The following is a 23,036-nucleotide window of genomic DNA, read 5'->3' as shown; positions in this document are numbered from 1 at the left end:
TCTCTTTAGGCACACTGAGAGTATATGCACTAAAGACAAATTTCTTGCGTGTTCAATCAACTTAGCCAATAAAGGATTCTATTCTATTCTATTCTATATTTGCTATTATCTTCTCTTCTCTATCCTATATTCCCTATCCTATCCTATCGCCTTCCCTATTCTCTGCTCTGTTCTACACTCAACTGTGGTATGAAAAGATCATTTTCTGGATAAAGTCCGTCTTTACCCACCCCCTTCTCAAACTCCTAACCCCTAACTCCTCCCCGATGGTCCCCTTGGGCGTCCTCTACCCATTTCCTTCCCTGCATGAAAACACGACGCGCCCGGGGGCGCCCTCTTGCAAAAGCTCCCCCGCTTCCCCACTTCAGCAGGAAAGAGCCCCCCCCCCCACCCCCATCCCAGAATCTCAACAGAAACCCGGACAGGGAAAAGACCGGAAGTGCCCGAGGACCTCTCTAGGACGGAGACCCCGCTCGGTGCCTTGCAAGTCCCGTCTCCCCCGTCCGCCCCCCAAACTGACTGGCGGAAGAAAAAAACACCTTTGACGGGGAAGAAAGCGCATGCGCGCGGGTGCAGCTGCGCGGCTGGTTTTGGGCTGGGCTGAGAGGAAGGCGGTGCGCGGATCCACCCCTCCGCGCCTCGCTTGGGGATCGGAACTCGGGCGGGTGCAGGGCAAGCAAAGTCCCTGTTTGACTGCCCGGGGAGGCTCTTGGCTGCAGCCCGGACAGCTCCCTCCGGAGGGTCTAGAAGATCTGGTCTTTTTGCCCCGATCAGCGCCAGAGCTTGCTGGGGGCTTGTCTCCTGGGTCGGGAGGCTAGTCTTCAAGGGTCGGTCCGAAGGAAGCTTAGCTCCGGAGAGCCCCGCGGCTAGCCACCCGCCCCCGCCGCCCTCAAATCATCTCCTACTCGGACCCATCCCGGAATGGTTTAATCTTTGCCTTTGATGAGACGCTTCCAAACGGCGGCGGCTTCTGAAGAAGCGTCTTTGGGGGAAAAGCCTCGGGAATACAAGGTGGGTCTCCCTCTCTCCTTCCCTCCCTCCCTCCCCGCCCCTCTCTCTCTGTGTTACGGTTTTATGTGTGTTCCCCACCCTTGGGAATCCAATGGGAATTGAATAGGGAATGGAATGGAAAGGAATTGAAATGGAAGAATAAGAGTAGAATAGAATAGGATAAGAAAGAATAGAATAGAAGAATAGGATTAGGAATAGGAATAGAAGAATAAGAATAGAGTAGGACAGGACAGGACAAAAGAACAATAGGAATAGAATGGAAGAAGCATAGCATAGTGTAGCATAGCATAGCATAGCAGAATAGAAGAATAGGAATAGTAAAATAGAATAGAACAGGACAGGACAACAGAATAATAGTAATAGGACTGGAATGGAAGAAGGATAGGATAGGAATAGGACAGAACAGAACATAGGAATAGGAATGGAAGAATAAGAGTAGAGTAGAGTAGAATAGAATATGATAAAAAAGAATAGAATAGAATAGAATAGAAGAATAGGAATAGGAATGGAAGAATAAGAATAGAGTAGAACAGGACAGGACAGACAGAACAATAGAAATAGGAATGGAATGGAAGAAGCATAGCGTGGCATAACATAGCATAGCGTAGCATAGCAGAATAGAATAATAGGAATAAAAGAATAGAGTAGAACAGAACAGGATAGGACAACAGAACAATAGGAATAGGACTGGAATGGAAGAAGGATAGGATAGGACAGGACAGGATAAGAATAGGAATAGAGCAGAACATAGGAATAGGAATGGAAGAATAAGAAAAGAATAGAGAACAGAACACATTAGATTAGATTAGATTAGATTAGATTAGATTCTTTATTGGCCAAGTGTGATTGGACCCAAGCAATCTGTCTTCAGGATAGAAGCTCTCACTCCACATACAAGGAACAAGTGATACATCATGATCATAATTATAAAACAATCATCATAAATCACAACGGTCTTGTTGTATCTGATAGTCATAGGATACTAAATAAAAGCAAATCATAATTGGATACTAAATAAAAGCAGTCAACATAAATCTTAAGGTACAAAGCATAAAGTGATAGTCATAAAATGCTAAAATAATAGGCAATAGGAAAGATGAGAAACAGAATAGTAATATGACTTTAGATAGTGTTGTGGGAATTAGTTGTGTAGCAGAGGGGTTGGGGAAACTGTCCTTGTGTCTAGTTGTTACGGCATGCAATTCTCTATAGGGTCATCTTAAGGGAAGAAGTTGAAACAGTTTATGTCCAGTATGTGAGGGGTCTGTAGATATTTTCACAAATCACTACATGCACTGCACTGATCCCCAATGGAGGCAGGCTGAAGTATGGAAGCATTAATAAGAACAATAATCATTTATTCCATTTATATACTGCAGAATTCGCAGAAACACTGGTGCTGTTTTGGGTCTGGAAGCCCTTGGGCTAAATGGCTGCTGAATGGCTCGGAGGAAAGGGGGCTGATCCCTCCTTAGAGATGCTGTTTGGGGGAATCCCTCAGGAAGACCCATCTCAGAAGAGACCATCAGGTAAAAGCCCCTTAGACTAGCAATTCACAATCCTTTCCAGCCCCTCTCTAAGCAGTTTACAGCCTCTTGCCCCCAACAATCTGGGTCCTTATTTTACTGACCTTGGAAGGATGGAAGGCTGAGTCAACCTTGAGCTGGTTGGGATCTCAGGATCGAACTTCTGAGTGTGGGCAGAGTTAGCTTGCAATACTACATTCTAACCACTGCGTCACCACTGGTCCAAGCCTTTTTAGCCTCTGACTTGACTTTGCCCAAGTAACTTCCATTAGTGAATTCCTTTTCATTTTTTAAATTTACTCTGGTTATAACATCACTCAAGAACGTCTTGTTGCAGCGTTCAGTTAAAAAGGAATTGGGCTTTCTGCTGGGCCGGTAGTTCTCAACTTGTGGTTTGTGGATCCCTGGGGGGCTGTGATGACATCAGATGGGCTGTTCTTTGCTCACAAGGCACTCATACCTCTCACTCACCCAGTCAGCAGACACAAAGAATGGATTTCTGAATGTGAAAGAATAGAGGAGGAGTGTTTTTATAACAAGTAGCTCCTCTGTTTTTTTCTTACTCTCAGAGACCAGTGCAACATCAATGGTATCTTCTGGAACATCAGTTGTCCGTGTTGGAGCACTTGTTTTTCCAAGGAAGGTAGGAAGATCTTTCCCTCCTCAAACTGCTACTGTCCAGCCCTGTCCAAAATGCTCCAGCCCTGTCCAAAATGGGAGAGGGGCTGTTTTGTAAGCAGCTTCCTGATACTTTGATAGGAAGTCACACAGTGCTACAAGTGATTCGAGAGGAACCATCTTACAATCCAAAGTCACCTTCTTCTCCCTTGGACGTTGAATGGAATGTACTTGGTAATGTAATTATGGTTTGAACTCTGCAATGCATGAACATGCAATACTATTGATAAGCAGTCTTTTGAAAAAAAAATCACAGGTGAAGAATTATCTAAGTAATATTTGCACACAGATATGGATATGAAAATTAGAAAGAAATTAGGATGATAAGTTGAGTGAGGCTGGCTTACTGTATTAAAATTCTTAATTGACTGTAGTTTAATATAATCTGCTTAAGAGGAAGCACTTAAGGTTCCCCTTAAGTTTATAGGTAAAGGTAAAGGTTCCCCTTGCACATATGTGCTAGTCATTCCCGAATCTAGGGGGCGGTGCTCATCTCTGTTTCTAAGCTGAACAGCCAGCGCTGTCTGAAGACGTCTCGGTGGTCATGTGGCCGGCATGACTAAACACCGAAGGTACACAAAAGCCAAAGGCGCACAGAATGCTATTACCTTCCCACCAAAGGGGGTTCCTATTTTTCTACTTGCATTTTTTATTTGCTTTCGAGTTGCTAGGTTGGCAGAAGCTGGGACAAGTAACGGGAGCTCACTCTGTTACGCTAGGGATTCGAACTGCTGAACTGTCGGCCTTTCCGATCAACAAGGTCAGCGTCTTAGCCACTGAGCCACCGTGTCCTCTCTTTAAGTTTATACTATGTAGCTAATATCTACAATATATCTACTCTTGTTCTAGTCATCCTTCCTTCAATTAGGCTTTGATTTTTAAAAATGCAACAAGATCCATTTTTATTCTCAAGAAATCCTATAAAAAGTATATTTAATTTTATTCTTAGCCTCCCCAGTAATGAAGTGATTTGTTCATGTTTCACCCGTGCCCTTGGACGTTAATAGAAGGGTGTACAACAAGTTACATTGCTACTGGATTGTTCCCCAGGTATATTTTCAATCAGAGGCTCAGAACTCAGAGCTATTGCTTATCTATTCTAGTTGGGAATCAGGTTTGTTCTTTTAAGAAAAACAGTATACATTATTCAACCATTTCTTAAAAGGAATATTTGTAGAGTGTGTGGTTTCCATTTCAGAATTCCGTTTCCTTTGAGGATGTAGCTGTGTTTTTCTCTGTCGAGGAGTGGACCCTGCTGGATTGTGAGCAAAAGAGTTTGTACCAAGAAGTCATGCTGGAAAATGCAAAGAACGTGGCTTCCCTAAGTAAGGAACTCATGTTTCTCTAGCCTTCAATTGTGGTGGAAAGTACTTTCTAGCTAGCCAGACAGCTGATTTCTTTCTTGGAAAATGCTGGCCTCTTCTTTTCTACAGTAGAAGAGAGTGTCCTCACCTGCACTTCCACTTCTATTTAGTCTGTTAAGAAGGGCTAAAACCACCGGTGAGGCTAGCAAAGATGTTCCAAAACATGTCTGCCAAATGTTGGAAATGGGCATATATTATCATATGTGGTGGATATGTTCAAAAGCAAAACTTTTTTGGATGAAAATGTATACATGGTTAGAAAAAATGTTAAAAGTAACATATAGATTATAAGGCAGAAATATTTTTGTTAGGCATACTACCGGAAAAGTATGACAAAGGGACTGTACACTTATCGTATTTTTCAGAGTATAAGACGCACCTTTCCCCCCCCCAAAAAGAGGCTAAAACTCTGGGTGTGTCTTTGAATACAGCATTTTTTTGCCTCCCGAAAGCCTGCCCCCTTCACGAAAATGGCCGTGCATAGCTGGTAGGAAGCTTTCAGAGTGCTCCTGGAGGCTGGGGAGAGCAGAAATGAGCGAAAAATGGGCCGTTTTTTGCTCGTTTTTGACTCCCACACCCACCCCTCAGGAGTATTCTATTCATGCCTTTTTTATAAAAAAAAATGGGCCCGTTTTTACGAAAAATGGGCTGTTTTGGGGAGGTTTGCAGAGTGCAAAAACTTTTTTTTTAATTTGCCTCTTTAAAACGTTGGTGTGTCTTATGCTCTGGTACGTCTTATACTCCGAAAAATATGATAATACTGCATGTCTTGACAGCAGCAAGAATTGCATTTGCACAGCACTGGAAAAATGAGGAAATACTTACAGAAAAACTCAGATTGTTCAGCAATGGATAGGTTGACTTTAAAGATAAAGGATAAAGAAGATACGGAATATTTTTTAACATGGAATTTGCTTTATCAATGGCTTGATAATAGAGATTAGAAATTGGATAACTATTACTATGTGTAAGCAAAGCGACCCAGACAATACACTGCTCACAAAGCACTTATGAACATAAAAGAAAAATGTATAAATATATATAAAAGAAGGGCTAAAATCTTCATCCTGTCTCCAGATATGGGAGAGGATCCTCCATGCAGTTTCCCATCCCAGCCAGTTTCCAGTCCTGTCTGTCACACTTTTTAGATAGCCTTCCTCTTTGTATTTTTCTGTCTAATGATGGCACATGGAAGCCCTAATAATGGTTGTTCTCAACTTACAACTACAATTGCGCCCCAAATTTCTGTTGTTCAGCGAGACATTTATTAAGCGAATTTTGCCTTGTTTTATGACCTTCCTTGTTGCAGTTGTTAAGCGAACCACTTCAATTGTTAAGTTAGTGACACAGTTGTTAAGTGGATCTGGCTTCCCCGTTGACTTAGCTTATGAGACAGTCACAAAAGGGGATCACATGACCCTGGGATGCCGCAACTGTCATAAATATGAACCAGTTGCCAAGTATCCGAATTTTGATGGTTGTACAATGGTTGTAAGTGTAAAAAATGGTCATAAGTTACTTTTTAATGCTGTTTTAACTTTGAATGGTCACTAAATGAACTGTTGTAAGTCTAGGACTATCTTGGCTCCCACAGAGTGTTTCCCAAGAGTGTAACATATAGAGAATTGGGCTGTCCAACATATAGAGAACTTAGGTGGGCCAAATTTTCAAGAGATGGGGGCCTTCCACCCACATGACTCTCCCTCCCATTTTCTCCAAGGCTTCCTTTTGTAAGTTCTGCCAGCAAATGCAGGGACAACTAAGGATGAATGAACATATCCAGATTGAGAACCAGTTTTCAAGGCAGAGCTCCCTCATGTTGAAGCTCAGTTCTCAAGATCCAAGTCCATTATCACTTCCCTTTTCTCAGTTTGAAATTAAACCAGTAGGTTCTCCATCATTAAGCCCGTTGCTGAATAGAGACAGCTTTTGAAACTACCCCTTGTTTCCTTCTCCTTTGGAACTGAATCAGAAGGAGTAGTAGGGCTGATATTGCTCAGGGATAGGGTAGGTAGGATTCAGTTCTGCATTCTGCATCATGGAGGACAAGAAGGGATCCTGTGGCAGATCTTACATCAACCCGATACCAAGCACAGCCCCATGTTATGACAGAAGCAGGTAGAGCACGGGTGTCAAACTCGCGATGTCATGTGATGTACCACAACTTTTCCTCCATTGCCAAAACGGGGGTGGGTGTCACCAGCGTATCATGCATCCAGCCTGTGGACCGTGAGTTTGACAATCCTGAGATAGAGGATTCACAAAAAAGAGCTAAAAGGAAGAAGAGTTGGAGGGAAGATTTGATAGTTTTCAAATAAGGGCTTGCAACAATGACGCTTGAGCTCATTTGCACCTCATTTTGTGTCATTTTTTCTTTTTTTCTCTTGAAGCAGGTGACGGATGGGAGATGGAGAATTCCGGCCAAGCAGCAGTAGCACCTTTGCCAAAAGACAAAAAGGAAGTTGTGGAAAAGTTTTCCGGAAAGCCAAGTCCTGTGGAAAAAGAGTTAAAGGGGGAGCCAGGGAAATGCTCTAGTTTACCATGTGCAGATAACAATGTCTCCTTAGCCAAAGATGTTCATCCAAAAAGAGACGCGTGTCCAAGGTGTGGAAAAGTAGCCACAGATGTATCAGGATTATGCAATTTTTGCAGAAGCCACATCGTAGAGAAACAGAATGAAAGCGGAAAACGTTCCAGAAGGACCTTTCTCCTTACTTTATGTCAGAGAATACAAGGAGAAAAACCATATAAATGTCTGGTGTGTGGAAAATGCTTCAAAGATTTAAGTCATTTTACTTCTCATTATAGGGTCCACACTGGAGAAAGACCATACAAATGCACAGTGTGTGGAAAATGCTTCAAAAATCCAAGTCATCTTATTTGCCATACTAGAATCCACACAGGAGAGAAACCTTATAAATGCACCGAGTGTGGCAAATGCTTTACCGAGTCTCGTTCCCTCACTTGCCATAAAAGAATCCACACGGGGGAGAAACCGTATGAATGTAAAGAATGCGGAAAGAGTTTCAATCAAAAACATAGTTATACCGTGCATAACCGTATCCACACTGGGGAAAAACCCTACATGTGCATGGAGTGTGGAAAATGCTTCACTGAATCAAGTTCCCTCACTTGCCATAAAAGAATCCACACTGGGGAAAAGCCATATAAATGCACAGAGTGTGGGAAATGCTTCAGTGAATCAGGTTCCCTCGCATCTCATAAAACAATCCACACAGGGATGAAACCATATGAATGCCAGGAGTGTGGGAAGACCTTCAGAGCTTCGGTGTTACTTGCTTCCCATATAAGAATCCATACTGGGGAGAAACCATATAACTGCACAGACTGTACCAAGAGCTTCCGTTCTGCAAAACACCTTAGTTTCCATAAAAGAAAGCACACAGGGGAGAAACCGTATAAATGCCAGGAGTGTGGAAAATGCTTCACTGAATCAGGTTCCCTGACTTACCACAAACGGATTCACACTGGGGAAAAGCCCTATAAATGTATGGAGTGTGGAAAGAGCTTCAGAGCTTCAAGTTTTCTTACCTCCCATAAAAGGATCCACACTGGGGAGAAACCATATAAATGCAAGAACTGTGCGATGAGCTTCAGTCAAAATTATCAGTATGCTATACACAACAGAATCCACACTGAAGCGAAACCATATAAATGCACAGAGTGCGGAAAGGGCTTTCACAAGAACAGTCACCTTACATACCACAAAAGGATCCACACGGGGGAGAAACCGTACAAATGCAAAGAATGTGGAAAGAGTTTCATCCAGAAATATCAATACACTGAACATAACAGAATCCATACTGGGGAGAAACCATATAAATGCACGGAGTGTGGAAAGAGTTTTAGAGCTTCCAGTTTTCTTGCTTCCCATAAAAAGTTCCACGCTGAAGAAAAACCATATAAATGCGTGGAGTGCGGAAAGCCCTTCACTAATTCGGGGTCCCTTGCTATCCATAGGAGGATCCACACTGGGGAAAAACCATATGAATGCAAGGAATGTGGAAAGAGTTTTAGTCAAAAACATCATTACACTAGACATAGCAGAATCCACACTGGGGAGAAACCGTATAAGTGCACTCAGTGTGGGAAATGCTTCACTGAGTCACGTTCCCTTACTTGCCATCAAAGGATTCACACTGGGGAGAAACCATATGAATGCGCCGATTGTGGTCGACGGTTTACTGAGTCACGTTCTCTCACTTCTCATAAAAGGATCCATACTGGGGAAAAACCCTATAAATGCCTGGAGTGTGGAAAGAGCTTTAGAGCTTCAAGTTCTCTCACCTCCCATAAAAGGATCCACACTGGGGAAAAGCCCTATAAATGCAAGAACTGTTCAAAGAGCTTCAGACAAAAATATAATTATACTATACATAATAGAATCCACACTGGTGAGAAACCTTATAAATGCATGGAGTGTGGAAAGAGCTTCCATTCTCAAAAACTTCTCCCTTCCCATAAACGGATCCATACAAGGGAGAAAACATATCAGGGCAAGAAAAGCTTCAGTCAAAAACATCATTATACTGAACATAACACAATCCGCACCGGGGAGAAATCATATCAATGCACAGAGTGTGGAAAATGTTTCACTGAGTCGGTATCTCTCACTTCCCATCAAAAGATCCACAAGCATGAAAAATCATATAATTATATGGGGAATGGCATTTACTCAACATCGGTGCCTGTATGAGCATTAAAAAAGCCATTCAAGAGAAACTCATAAAAACAGACTGGAACTGCATAAATGGATTGTGCGTCAAAGTTTTTGCAGACTACAGCCTTCTGGTTTTTTTTTTTACCATAATGAAATGCCAGAGTGGAACATAAGGAATGACAATTCTAAAAAGAATGGAGAAGAATAACTACAATTGATTACTTCAGCAACATCCTTAGGTAAAGGTTCCCCTCGCACATATGTGCTAGTCATTCCCAACTCTAGGGGGTCAGTGCTCATCTCCATTTCAAAGTCAAAGAGCCAGCACTGTCCGAAGACGTCTCCATGGTCATGTGGCTGGCATGACTAAATGCCGTAGGTGCACGGAGCGCTGTTACTTTCCCACCAAAGGTGGTTTCTACTTTTCCATTTGCATTTTTACACTGCTAGGTTGGCAGAAGCTGGGACAAGTAATGGGAGCTCACTTCTTTACGTGGTGCTAGGGATTCAAACCACTGAACTGCTGACTTTTCTGATCGACAGGCTCAGCACCTTAGTCACTGAGCCACCACATCCCACATGGCACTGTCCTTAGACAGCCCTAAATCTAGTCTTTTTTGGAAGATCCACTTTGATCACTGTTTGTATCTCTCAATTTATTACCATTAGAAGCGCCTGGCAGAATGACAGTAGAGCAACTCTGGAGCTCGCTCTCTTTGCAGCTAAAACCTTAGTTTGTATCTCTCTTGTTATTCCACTGATTGATCAGACTGTTAATTGCGAGGACTGTCAACACTTTGTGGTCTATTTACCATATTTTTCGGAGTATAAGACGCACCCTTTTCCCTCAAAAAAGAGGCTGAAAATCTGGGTATGTCTTGTATACTGAATACAGCATTTTTTGCCTCCCGAAACCCCGCCCCTTCGCCAAAATGGCCGTGCAGGGCATGGATAGCCTCTAGGAAGATTTTAGAGACCTCCTGGAGGGTGGGGAGGGCAGAAATGAGCAAAAAATGGCAGAAAATGGGCCCGGTTTCCCCCACCAAAAAAACATGAATAGCCTTTAGGGAGCTTGCTGAGTGCTCGGGGGGGGGGGGGGGCAAAACGAGCAAAAAATGGGCCCATTTTTCATTTTAAAAAGGCATGGATAGCCTTTAGGAAACTGCTTCTGGGGGCTTGGGGGGGCTTAAAATTGAGGAAAAAATGGCTCATTTTTTCCTCAATTTTAAGCCCCCCCCCAAGCCCCCAGAAGCAGTTTCCTAAAGGCTATCCATGCCTTTTTAAAATGAAAAATGGGCCCATTTTTTGCTCGTTTTGCCCCCCCCCCCAAGCACTCAGCAAGCTCCCTAAAGGCTATTCATGCTTTTTTGGTGGGGGAAACCGGGCCCGTTTTCACAAAAAACGGGCCGTTTTTCTGAGGCTTGCAGAGTGCAAAACCTTTTTTAAAAAAAATTTTCCTCTTCAAAACGTTGCTGCGTCTTATACTCCGGTGCATCTTATACTCTGAAAAATACGGTACTCTTCTGGTTTCCTCAGCGTAATGGGATAAAAACACCAACCTGGTTCTAAGGCACAGATGGAGACAATCTCGACTTTGTCATGATAATTTCTTGAATAAAAATGTATCTTTTGGTTTTCTCTCTCTCACTTAGTCTGAAGAATTGTTTTATAAAGTTGGAGTGTTCTAACTTCATTCTTTCTCCGTTAAGTGCACTTTTCATACATGCAATGGGGCGGGACAGGAATCCTGGCAGTGTTCCAGAATCACAAAGTGGAAGATAAAAGGTTTTCTTTCCTAGTTCCCAAATAATATTCTCTAACTAAGTATAGAGCTGTGATTGCATGTAGAGTTTGTGCTGAATTCCAGTCCTAGAACTTCTTAGGAATAAACCCTATGCAATGCAGAAATTCTTTGATTTAGAGGGAAGTTTGAACCATTGATTGATCCAATGTAATTTTCTGAATTAGAAGAGAAAGCATCTCAGTCATGAAAAATGGCTGATTATTTGAGTTCAACTGGCTATAGGTGCCAAGACAAACCCTTTCTTTAAAAGGGACGTTAAGGTGAATATCCCGTTCTGTTTTTCCCCAGAACCACCACTCTGAAATATGTTGGCTGAGAGAAGATATTTTGACTGAGAGAATGATGGGCTCAAAGTCACTCATCTGGTTTTGATGCCCAAGGGACACTAGAATTCATGGCCTCCTAGTTTCTAGTCCAGCACCTTAACTACTTATGTCCATGATTATTAAAAGCTCTTTCCAAATGATGATGCAAACCAGAAAAACATGGATCGCAAAACTTCATCCAACCAAATCAGCCAGCTAAGCATTTGCCAACCCTTCCTTGTCTCTGTTTCTGCCCTCTTCCTCTCCAGTTTTATTTCCTTCCTTGGGTGCAGTGATTCCTTTCCTTTTCTATTTATCTTGGTTGTTTCTTCTTAAAGACAGTTCACTGGTCCACAGACTCATTTTTTCTCTATATAAATTAAAGATTCCCTGGCATGCTCTTTGCCTTCAGCGTCTAAGGGCATCAACCCTATTTTCCTGCCCTCCCCTTTCCAGGGTCTCTCAAGCCCCCAGATTGTTGGGGACATGCTGACATTGTAACTGTGAGACAGTACTGTAAAGCTCTATGGAGTGGCATGTAAGTCTGCTATTGCTATTAGCAGGCAGGTTCTATGCATGGGATGTTCTTTTGTAATTCAACCAAAAATGCAAGGGAAGAACACATTCCTTGTGGAGGTGACTCACCAGGAAGTTGAAGAGAAGGCTAGTCAAAGCCAGTCATCTACAGCAGGGGTCCCCAAGTCCTGGTCCACAGACTGCTACCAGTCCGTGGCCTGTTGAGAACAGCCACGCAAGCAGCAGGTGAGTGAGCAAACCTTTATCTGAACATATATGTGAGCTGGGTTCTACTTGTAGAGCCATTCTCCCCTCTTGCCCTGCCCCTGCCCCCATCTCTGGAGGACAATTTTTATTCTGGAACCAGAAAAGTTGGGGATCGCTGAGCTACTTCACCCACATCTCAGATTCATTGGCATCAGTTGCCAGCTGCTCTTTCTCTTAGAAATTGGGGTGGGGTTTTTTTCACATTCAACTGGGATCCATCTTTTTGGAAATCCATCATTCTGGGTCTAGAACTCCAGAAAGATGTAGAGCTGGTCTCACTTCTATGTGAGGAGAGTGAGGTCAGCTTTCATAGTTCAGGAGTATCATTCAGTGTCACATTTCATCTTTTAATACTAAACTGAAATTCCAAATGTAAAAATAACCTACAGTTTTGATAATTATTTGAAGAACCGTGTCATCTGACTATCCTCGCTTTCTTTGACGCTCACAAGCAACTGCCATAACTAGGGAGATGGGGGCATTTGGGAGGGAAAGTGTGCTGGGGGTATGAAAGAATGTTGTGGGAATTTAGGGAGTATGGACACTAACAGGAATTAGAGGTGCCAAACTGAGCCATCTTCCTGTCTTCAAGGACGCCAGCCCTGGGAAAGTAATTTACAGCAGTGCCTGAGGCACTGGGTTCCCAAAACATAGGAACAGAACCTGATTGAACTACTCTCACAGGGGGAGGTTTTTGGACATTGGGAATTGCTTTTGTCGGAAGAAATATCCATCTCATTCAGTTCCAAGCTGGGAGAAAGAATCTGGAAATAACATGGAGGCTGATTGGAAAGATGGTTTATTGATGAAGCAGAACCACCAATCATATGTGATTTTGGGCAGCTGACAAAATGGAGTTGACAGCGGGTTGGTTTTTGTACCTTCTTTGGGCTTTGTATTTGAGCTTCCTGTTTCTGTACAAGAACATGTCCTTTAGTATTCTATTAGCTGTTGTCAGATTCCTATGGTGGTCATGTAGAGGTTATGTAGTGGTCATAGCTGGCTCTATAGACAAAAGAGGAAATGCAAATCCTAGGTGTTTGTCTGAGCTAGTTTTGGCAACCTTTTGTTTGTTGCTTATCTGAGATTCTGTCTTTACCCAGTCTTTCTGAATGGATTACCAAATCTGCATTTCTAAAGGCTGGCCGCCTCAATTTCTATTTGGGAGCAGGGTTTTTGTCTTTAAGAGCATGTTTCTCCATTTCTCTTTTAGGGAAATACAATATTCTGCCTTTTTAATATTTTCCAAAATATTTCATTCTTCGGCCAGGGGGTGGGGGCTTCCCACACTTTCAATATATGATTTTTGTGCAGTTTTTTTTCAGAGCTGGCCTTGCTACTGCTGTACTCAGCACCTCTAGTAAAAGTACCTTTTCTCTTAACACCTATGGAGTCAAGAGTCATTCTTTCCTAGGGAGCAGGCTGTGGCCAGTCTGACGAACCCAGTCATTCAGAAATATTTCTCAATGAATTAATTTTGCTAGAATGTTTTCTTTGACTGTTATTTGAAATTTTAACATTTCCTTGCTGTCATCAAGGTTTTGTTCTCACCTAGGCTTCCCAAAAGCACGAAGAGCACATCCCGATAAAACCTCTTATTTCAGGTAAAGGGAATTCCTCTCCAGCAAAGTCCCAGCCAACAGTCTTTCAAGAGATTTCACAACTACAGACCTTTATCATACTTGAAGAGCTGCCAGGCCAATATCTTCCAAATACCACTCTGTAGCAGCAATTACTTGGCAAGAAATCAGGAGCAGACCTTCACCCTAATGAATTAAACTAATTGTCTCCTGCAAGCTCCTCTCACCTTTCACTCCTCTTTATTCCCTATGAGGGGGCATTCACCATCCCCCTGTGCCTTTTACTCCCGAGTTGGCACTTGTTTCTTAGCTGTTCCTTCTGGCAGCTCTGCGCATGTGCACATCGGGAACAGGCTCCAGCTGTTCTTCTGCCCCACTGATATCTGACTCTGAAGGCAGCTGATAACTGTCAGACAGCCCTGTCTCCATCTCTGCCTCCAACACAGAGCCCTCATCAGAATCTTCCCCAGACTTTAGGACTGGCCCATGTTCCTCTCCAACCTCCTCACTGTCTGAGTTTGCTTCCAGCTCCACTGGTGGCTGGCAGACCACAACAGGTTTTTATTCAAAGAGTCTTCAAGAAAAGGGTCAGGAAATACTGCTCTCCCCATCAAATACTTCCACCAAACAGTTTAAGACACATATCATTATATGCATGTTCCCCAGTAATGGAAGGTATACAGCACTTCAAACACATTCACCAGATTCCCTTGGAATATCTAATCAATCTATGATGTAGTGGCACCTTAGAGGGTTATGACAATTAGGATTGTTTTATGCTTGCTTTCAAGTCATCTTTAGTTTTTGCCATTAGTTGCTCCTTTGTATTCAAGTCAGGCCGTATCAAAATAATGTAGCATTTGGGGATGAAGATGCAGCCCAGCAGCCCAGCACTAGAGGCAAGGATGGAGAAGACCTGCACAGCAACCATGTACTTCCCTTTGGTACTCAGATAGGTGGGCACAAAAGATACCCAAACACTGCAGAAGACCAGCATGCTGAAGGTGATCAACTTGGCTTCATTGAAGGCTCCAGGTAGATTCCTGACTAGGAAAGCCACCATGAAGCAGATGGTAGCCAAGAAGCCCATGTATGAGAGCGCACCATAAAACATGGCAACAGAGCCTTCGTTGCACTTCAGAACAATCTCCTCTGACTGGGATTGCTTGTCAGACTCAGGGAATGGGGGAGAAATGGCCAGCCAGATGGTGCAGAGGGAAGCTTGGAGACCAGATCCGGAAAGGACAATGGAGTTGGCCAGAGTCTTTCCCAGCCATCTCCTCACAGCATTCCCAGGTCTTGTGGCCAGGAAAGCCAGTACCACTGTAATCGTTTTTGCTAAGATAGAAGAGACGGCAACAGAGAAGATGATGCTGGAGGAAGTTTGCCTGAGAAGGCAGGTGGCTGCCCTTGGACGGCCAATGAAGAGGAAGGAAGTCAAGAAGGACAACAGAAGAGAGACCAGGAGGATGTAGGAGAGGTCCCGGTTATTGGCCTTGACTATGGGAGTTTCTAAGAATTTGATGAAGATTGCTAAGATGAAGACAGCAACCAAAGACAAGCTGAGAGCAAAGGAAGCCAAGATTATCCCCAAGTCTTCTTTGTAAGACAAGAAGGTTACTTTCTTGGGGATGCATTTGGTTTGGTCTTTGTTTGGATACTGATCTTCTGGACATCTTGTGCACTTCTCTGCATCTGGGAAGAAGACAGGCAAGACCTCAAATATTAATTTTACATGAATATAATAAAACACTCTTTTTGAATAGGAATATAATTAGTTATAGCTAAGATATTATGCCCCAATATCCTGGTCTGTTAAATGAGACATTTTGTTTTGTTTTGTTTTGTTTTGTTTTGTTTTGTTTTCTTTGTTTTGTTTTGTTTTGTTTTGTTTTGTTTTGTAGAGTAGAGTAGAGTAGAGTAGAGTAGAGTACCTCTCCTGAACAGAAATTAGATTAGCAAGTGATCCACCTCAAAATCTCAATGGACCCCTAAGACACCCAACTATGAGGACATCACCTGAGTGACTCTGGAAAATGAGGAAGGATGGAGATGAGCTCAGTTCAGCGGGAAGTATATTCCATAAAGTGGGTGCCATGGCAGAGAAGGACTAACTCTTTAGGCCTATAACAGAGAGGCCCCATATATAAATATACATTGCCCCATGAGGTGAAGGGCTGTAAAGGACAAAACCAGCACCATGAATTGCCCCTAGGAGCAGACTGGCAGCCAGTGCAGCTCATGGAGCAGAACCACTGATGTTCTGGAAGCACACATAATCATGCCTGCGACTGTATTTCACAATAACTGAGGCTTACAAATTTTTTTTAAAGGCAGCCCATGTGGAGCGTATTACAGCAATCCAAGAGATTAAGGTGGGCATCAGGGGTGGGATTCTACCGGTTTGGACCGGTTCAGGCAAACTGGTAGCTCTGATGATCAGCTGGGAGTGAACCAGTTCGCCTTGATGATCAGATGGGCCCACCCACGCTATGTTCCTGCCTCTATCATTTAAGCTGATTCACCTGGCAGAACAGATTGCTGCAAGAATCAGCTGTGTTACTCCTCCGAAGAAACTTGGAAGAGAAGATTTCTTTAAACTGTGAACGCATGCACAGTGCGTGTCAGGCATAGGAACATCTTTTTTATATAGTGACCAAATCTGGATGCAGTATTCCAAGCCTTACCAAGGCCTTATAAAGTGGTATTAACACTTCACGTGATCTTGATTCTATCTCTCTGTTTATGCAGCCTAGAACTGTGTTGGCTTTTTTGGCAGCTGCTGTGCACTGCTGGCTCATATTTAAATGGTTGTCCACTAGGACTCCAAGATCCCTCTCACAGTTACTACTGTTGAGCAAGGTACCACCTATACTGTACCTGTGCATTTCGTTTTTGTTGCCTAAAAGTAGAACCTTACTTTTTTCGCCATTGAATTTCATTTAATAGTTTAGTGAATTAGGGAAATGTCTCTGAGCTGCTACCGATTGTTAACTGCATATTCTAAACAAATTCTTTAGTTCCTTTTCTCTTCCTGTCTATCTCTATCAAGGTCATCTTTTGTTCTCTCTACAGACCTGTTGCCCAAAGTTGCTAACCTTGCTTCTAAACATTCCTGAATGGAAATGCTTCAGTGTCTCTTCCTGTCCACTGTTCAAGATTTCTCCCCCTTCCCCAATGTCTCCTACCTTCCTGAGTGGAGATGGTGCCTTCTGCACACGAGGCACAACCATAGCAGCAAAGTGGTCTTCCTTCTAAGACCATCTTGGCTTGGCCAGGAAGACAGCTTTTGGTACACCTGGAGCGAGGCAGGGACTGACCAAAAAAGAAAAGGAGCATCAACTGCAGAGGTAAAACATTCTCCCAGAAGCTGTGCTGATAGCAATAGCACTTAGAGTGCTTTAAAGCCTTCTCTAAGCAGTTTACAGAGTCAGTCTATTGCCCCCGACAATCTGGGTCCTCATTTTACCCACCTCAGAAGGATGGAAGGCTGAATTACAATGGTGGGATTCAAAGTTTTTTACTACAGGTTCTGTGGGCGTGGCTTGGTGGCTGTGGCAGGGGAAGGATACTGTAAAATCTCCATTCCCTCTGCACTCTAGGGTAAGGTTACTGCAAAATCCCCATTTCCTCCCAATCAGCTTGGACTCGGGAGGCAGAGAATAGAAGTGGGCGGGGCCAGTCAGAAGTGGTATCTACCAGTTCTCTGAAGTACTCAAAACTTCTGCTACCGGTTGTGCAAAACTGGTCAGAACCTGCTAAATACCACCTCTGGTTGAGTTAACATTGAGCCTGGTGAGATTCGAACTGCCAAATTGCAATCAGCTGTCAGTCAGCAGAAGTATCCTGCAGTACTGCACTCTAACCACTGTGCCTCTGTGACTGATGGGCAACATTTTGGGTAAATGGGCAAAGGTTAGATTTTTTTTCAAGGGGAGAAGATATTAGTGACACATGTTTCAGTAGCTATGACTATGATTGGGTTCACTCATTACATGAAACCAAATATTCTTAATCATTTGATTAAATAAACCATGTTGATCATGATTTCTTACTGTGGTTAACACACTTGCTAGATTTGTGGAAAGAGCGGTTGAAATCTTCTCCAACAAGAGGACCCTCTGGACTAAAACCAAATAACGAGTAACTAATCGATAAATTACAATAACAAGTTTACCAATAAGCTAACAAAAAACAAATAAACCTTTTAATGGGTTATAAATCAGAGGTCGATCCCAGTTCGGCCCGGATCAGGTTAACCGGTTGTGGCAGCAGTGGGAAGCTCTGCCTACCTGCCTGGATGCTTCTGAACATGAGCAAATTGATAGTAGAAAAAAAAATATGGAAATACACCACTGTTATAAATTTATATTTACTTTCTAGGATTCTCTTACCTATTTCCTGATCTTTGGACTAACCTGACCTGGTTTTACTTTTTTGGCTGCAAGTATACCATGAAGGGAAGGGAAGTTTCCCAATAAGCTAGCATTTGTATAATCACAGCCTACTTTATAGAGTAAAAACAGAAATATAGAATAAGAAGCAACTAGCGTTTGAATCTAGGTAATTCACAATAGATCTCTTGACCATGGAATCCCCATTCAATGATCCAAAGAGCCTAGCTATTTCATAGAGAACAACAATGTCTCCCGGCCTTCCGCAAAGCCACTAAGACTTGGCTGCTCCGGCAGGCTGGGGGGCTGTTGAAATAGCCAGCCCCACGGTAACTATGAATGTTGTGTATTTTAAATTGTTGTTTGTCTATTTGTCTATTTATCCCCTTCCCTTGTTTATTGTAAGCCGCCCGGGAGTGGGCGGCATACAAGATCCATAAAATACAAATACAATGATTCCAATTTTTCATCCTAGATCCATCTACTTCCCATACTTTTCCCAACTGATTGGAAAGAATGAAAGAGAGGGTGGAAAACATTAGAGGAACAATCTCAGCTCACCTGGTTAAACCGTTGGGACCAATTCATGGCCTCCTGGTCAAGGGTGAATTCCACATTTTTGGACCCCCATTGTCTATCTATCCTCCCAAACCTCACGGCCTTGAAGGACTCATTGGGAAAGGTCACCCAGTTCACGGTATCAAATTTGGCAGCGAGGTCCCCTTTCTCATCCAGAAAAACTCCCTCCATGCAAGTATTGTAGAAGTGGGAATCTCCCAGGAAAGGATGAAGCTACAATGGCAAACAGAAGAACAACATGAGAAGGGAAGAAATCAAAGGTACAAGGAAACATCATCCACCTAACTCCCATCCAGGACTCAAACCCTAAACTCATCACACCATCTAAAATGGAGTTGAATTCTGAAGGGTCACCTTCAGGCTTTCTAAGGGAAACCAAATACCTGCCATGTCTGAAGGACCAGCCTGTGATCTCTTTCCTTCATTGTTTTCCGCTTGGACCTGGATAGATAGGCAGCGTGTGATGCCCGAGCAACTGCCCAGGCGAGATTGTAAGTACCGTAACCATCCTGAGCTAGAGTTTTCTCTACCACCTCTTCGCGCGGGATCTCCAGGTCCTCATTCTCCCGGCACCTCATCCTTCCTTTCACAGAAAAGGGGTGTTTGGAATACGAACAACTGAATGCTATTCTGCCAAAATCTTGCATAGGGACAAAAAATGTTTCATAAGCATATTGTGGTCTTTTTTCAGTATGGATTAAAAAAGAGAAGAAACCCTGAACATGCCGAGGAGACAATATTTCAGGAGATAAATTCATGAAGAGGTCCCACATTGCTGTGCTTATCCAAACTTTTGCCAGGAGTGGCTTGACGTGCCTTTTCACGTAATCGCGTAATGTGAGTATTAACCTGAAGAAATATTGAGAAGATTCACCATAGTATATTAAAACATTGACATGGTCCCACAAATGAAATGGTGCATTGTCCAGCAACCACATCTTCCAGGGCAATGTTGGGATGCTCACCGAGAAGGCTGCACAAATTGTGTTCCTGGTCAGTATGGGATTAAAAGTCCGTAGGAATCTTTGCCCGTTGTCAGTGTCTGGTGCAAGGAGACCGACCCAATTCCACCCACAATGTTGGAGCAATTTGGCAATTCCCCAATATAAGTATTCTTCTTTGGGTACCATCCGGTAAATGAAGGGGAACTGGGTTTTGTCATTCAGCTTTTCAGACACAAAACCATAGCTGACCTATTAAGAATAAGAATGAAAATATTTTGAGGCCAAAGTTTTGAGAATTTGATCTCTTGATGAAAATCGTTTAAAGCACGCGTACTGACACATAACTACAGTCAAGAAAATAAATACAATATAAGTATAAATATAAATGCAATATAAAATGGTTTGAAAGGTTGTCACAGGTAGGGGAGAACATCAATTCTAGTGCCCTCTCTGAGTAAATGCTCTAATGTTTTGATGATTATGAGACGTTAAGCTGCAAGATAATTTCCTGGTGAGGATACCTGGATGGTCGTGACATTTATTCATTTATATGAGATAACAGGTATAATATAAACATGGAGATGAACAGAGGAAATGGGTACGAATAAGTGCGGACAATAGGACAGGAACGGTAGGCATGCTGGTGCACTTATGCATGCCCCTTTACAGACCTCTTAGGAATGGGGTGAGTTTCAGATTAGACAGTTTAAGGTTGAAGCTGTGAGGGGTTTTGGATGGAACAATGGAGTCGGGTAAAGCATTCCAGGCGTTGATCACTCAGTTGCTGAAGTCATATTTTCTGCAATCGAGTTTGGAGCGGTTTACCTTGAGTTTGAATCTAAGAGCCAAGGTGGCGCAGTGGTTAAATGCAGCACTGCAGGCTACTGCTAGATCAGCAGTTCAGCGGTTCAAATCTCACCGGCTCAGGGTTGACTCAGCCTTCCATCCTTCCGAGGTGGGTAAAATGAGGACCCAGATTGTTGGGGGCAATATGCTGACTCTCTGTAAACCGCTTAGAGAGGCCTGAAGGCCTATGAAGCGGTATATAAGTCTACTGCTATTGCTATTGTTTGCCCGTGTATTATTGTGGTTGAAGCTAAAGTAGTCATGGACAGGTAGGACATTTTCCTGGGCAGGACAGATTCAGACTTTGCTTCCCCCCCATCCCCATTCATACCTGTGGCATTTTGTAGAGGCTCATCATGGTGGAAATCTGCTCAGAAATGTCGGATTCAACCCCTTCAATCACAGCCAGCAGCCTCTTCTCTCTTCCACAAATGTAGTTTGGAACATTTGCCTGTCCAGTGGAGAGCAAGTCTGCCAGGGCTTCGGCGGTCATTCTTGGATGATAATAGTTTTCATAAATGTCATAGCCCAGGGTGATATTGGGCAGAACCTGTGGATCCTGGTTGATCTCACGGATGGCAAAAAGAAAGGAGAGAAGGAACCAGTATATAGGAAATCCTTTCCTGTCCAAAGCAACAAAACAATGACACATATTTAATATTAATTCAGCATTTTAGAAGATCTTGGACATAAGCAGGATGTTGGACTTGATAACTTGGTGATCCATTCTAACTTTATCCTTACTACTGCGGCTACTATTATAAATAATACTAATATGGTCTTAGGTTTATAGAATAGAATAGAATAGAATAGAACTGAAGAGAAGAGAATTCTTTATTGGCCAAGTGTGATTGGACACACAAGGAATTTGTCTTTGGTACACATGCTCTCAGTGTACTTAAAAAGACAAGATACATTCGTCAAGAATCATAAGTTACAACACTTAATGATAGTCATAGGGTACAGATAAGCAATCAGGAAACAATCAATACCAATCGTAAGGTTACAGTCCTGCAGTCATAAGTGGGAGGAGATGGGTGATAGGAACGATGAGAAGACTAATAGTAATAGTAATGCAGCCTTAGTGAATGGTTTGAGAGTGTTGAGGGAATTATTTGTTTAGCTGAGTGAGGGCGTTCAGGAAAAAACTGTCCTTGAGTCTAGTTGTCTCGGTGTGCAGGGGTGTATAGCATCGTTTTGAGGACAGGAGCTGAAACAATTTATGTCCAGAATGCGAGGAGTCTGTAAATAGTTCCATGGCCCTCTTCTTTTCATGTAGTGTACAGATCTTGAATGGAAGGTAGGTTGGCGATAATTGTTTTTTCTGCAGTTCTAATTATCCTCTGAAGTCTGTGTCTGTCTTGTTGGGTTACAGAGCCAAACCAGAGAGTTATCTTTCCAAAAGCAGAAGAGGCAGAAAGATAAATGAAAAAATATTCCTGAGGATTGTTCATGGTGGAGAGGATTATTGGGTGTTCATGAAAGCTGATTCCATGCAAAAAATAGTATGAAAACAATACCACAGATCTACTTACAAAGTTGGTTGATTAAGGAAAGGCTCATAGAACGTTGCTGGAAGACTGATACCTGATCTTAGAGGCACAATCCCACCAAGTAAGAGATCTCCTGGGTGATAATAATTGTATACTGTATCCCGATCCTTGGCGAAGTCAAGGGGGCATTTTCTCCCATTGGCTTTGGTGGGCAGCAGAAGCAGAAGCAACAGCAAGAAGAACAGCTTTGGTCTGAGGGCAAAATCTGGTAGCATTTCAGGAAAAGAGCTCTCTCTAGAAAGATAAGAGTCCAACCGCACCTTTACAGGCAAGGCATGAGCTCACATCTTGGCATCCTCTCCAAATCTCTGTCTGAATATATTGGCTCCAGAGGAAGCATTTATTTCAACATCAGGCAAGATTCAAGATGATGTTGCAGCAGACTGCTCCCCACATTCAGAGATTCAGTGACGATGGTCGGACAAAGCCCCGTGAGATTTATAAGATAGAAAGAATATGATTTTCATAATTATTAGGCATCTGAGCCCCAGTGGCGCAGTCGTTAGAGTGCAGTACTGCAGGCTACTTCTGCTGATTGCTGGCTGCCTGCAATTTGGCAGTTCAAATCTCACCAGGCTTAAAGTTGTCTCAGCCTTCCATCCTTCCGAAGTGGGTAAACTGAGGACCCAAATTGTTGGGGGCAATATGCTGACTCTGTAAAATCGCTTAGAGAGAGCTGTGGTATGTAAGTCTAAGTCCTATTGCTATCTGATTTCTCGTAGCAGGTGTAGAATTGGAGGACAGCTGATCTAAAAATCTGATGTGGGTTACTGGTGTTTTGTGAACTTTCTTTGAACTTTGACATCTTCTAGATCCAAGAAACTCACTTCTTATTCATCTACTCCACAGGGGTCAAACTCACCATGTCATGTTGCTATCACATGATGTTTTGCAATGTTTTCCCTTTTCGCTTAACTGAGGTGGGTGTGGCCTGTGCGTGACCTATCTGGTCCATGGGCCACCAGTTTGACACTCCTGATCTACTCTA

At 42.9% G+C, this 23,036-nt stretch overlaps 2 protein-coding genes across 3 annotated transcripts; one reads left to right on the top strand and one right to left on the bottom strand.

Annotated features, from left to right (window-relative positions):
* Positions 1 to 535: 535 nt before the first annotated feature.
* Positions 536 to 10,272, top strand: LOC106545745 (uncharacterized). Of its 2 annotated transcripts, none has more exons than XM_087708306.1 (5): positions 536 to 1,011; positions 2,391 to 2,540; positions 3,107 to 3,180; positions 4,414 to 4,540; positions 6,973 to 10,272. In XM_087708306.1, the coding sequence occupies exons 2-5, from the start codon at positions 2,441 to 2,443 to the stop codon at positions 9,294 to 9,296; spliced, it is 2,625 nt and encodes an 874-aa protein (XP_087564432.1). In that variant the 5' UTR covers positions 536 to 1,011; positions 2,391 to 2,440; the 3' UTR covers positions 9,297 to 10,272. The 2 variants fall into 2 exon arrangements, with proteins under 2 accessions (XP_087564432.1, XP_013917869.2); XM_014062394.2 differs by having other exon boundaries at positions 6,970 to 10,272.
* Positions 10,273 to 14,495: 4,223 nt separating this feature from the next.
* Positions 14,496 to 20,988, bottom strand: LOC106545736 (vomeronasal type-2 receptor 26-like). The gene is made up of 5 exons (XM_087707947.1): positions 20,827 to 20,988; positions 19,089 to 19,898; positions 18,688 to 18,918; positions 16,921 to 17,047; positions 14,496 to 15,427 (listed from the first exon to the last, which is right to left on the bottom strand). Exons 1-5 carry the CDS (start codon positions 20,986 to 20,988, stop codon positions 14,496 to 14,498), a joined length of 2,262 nt encoding a protein of 753 aa, XP_087564073.1.
* Between the last annotated feature and the right edge of the window lie 2,048 nt (positions 20,989 to 23,036).

This window comes from Thamnophis sirtalis, unplaced genomic scaffold, assembly GCF_051295495.1.
Source record: "Thamnophis sirtalis isolate CommonGarterSnake01/CBP01778 unplaced genomic scaffold, rThaSir2_p1.2 scaffold_3, whole genome shotgun sequence".
In the NCBI taxonomy this organism is placed as follows: Eukaryota; Metazoa; Chordata; class Lepidosauria; order Squamata; family Natricidae; genus Thamnophis; species Thamnophis sirtalis.
This window is presented reverse-complemented; position numbering and strand designations above follow the sequence as displayed.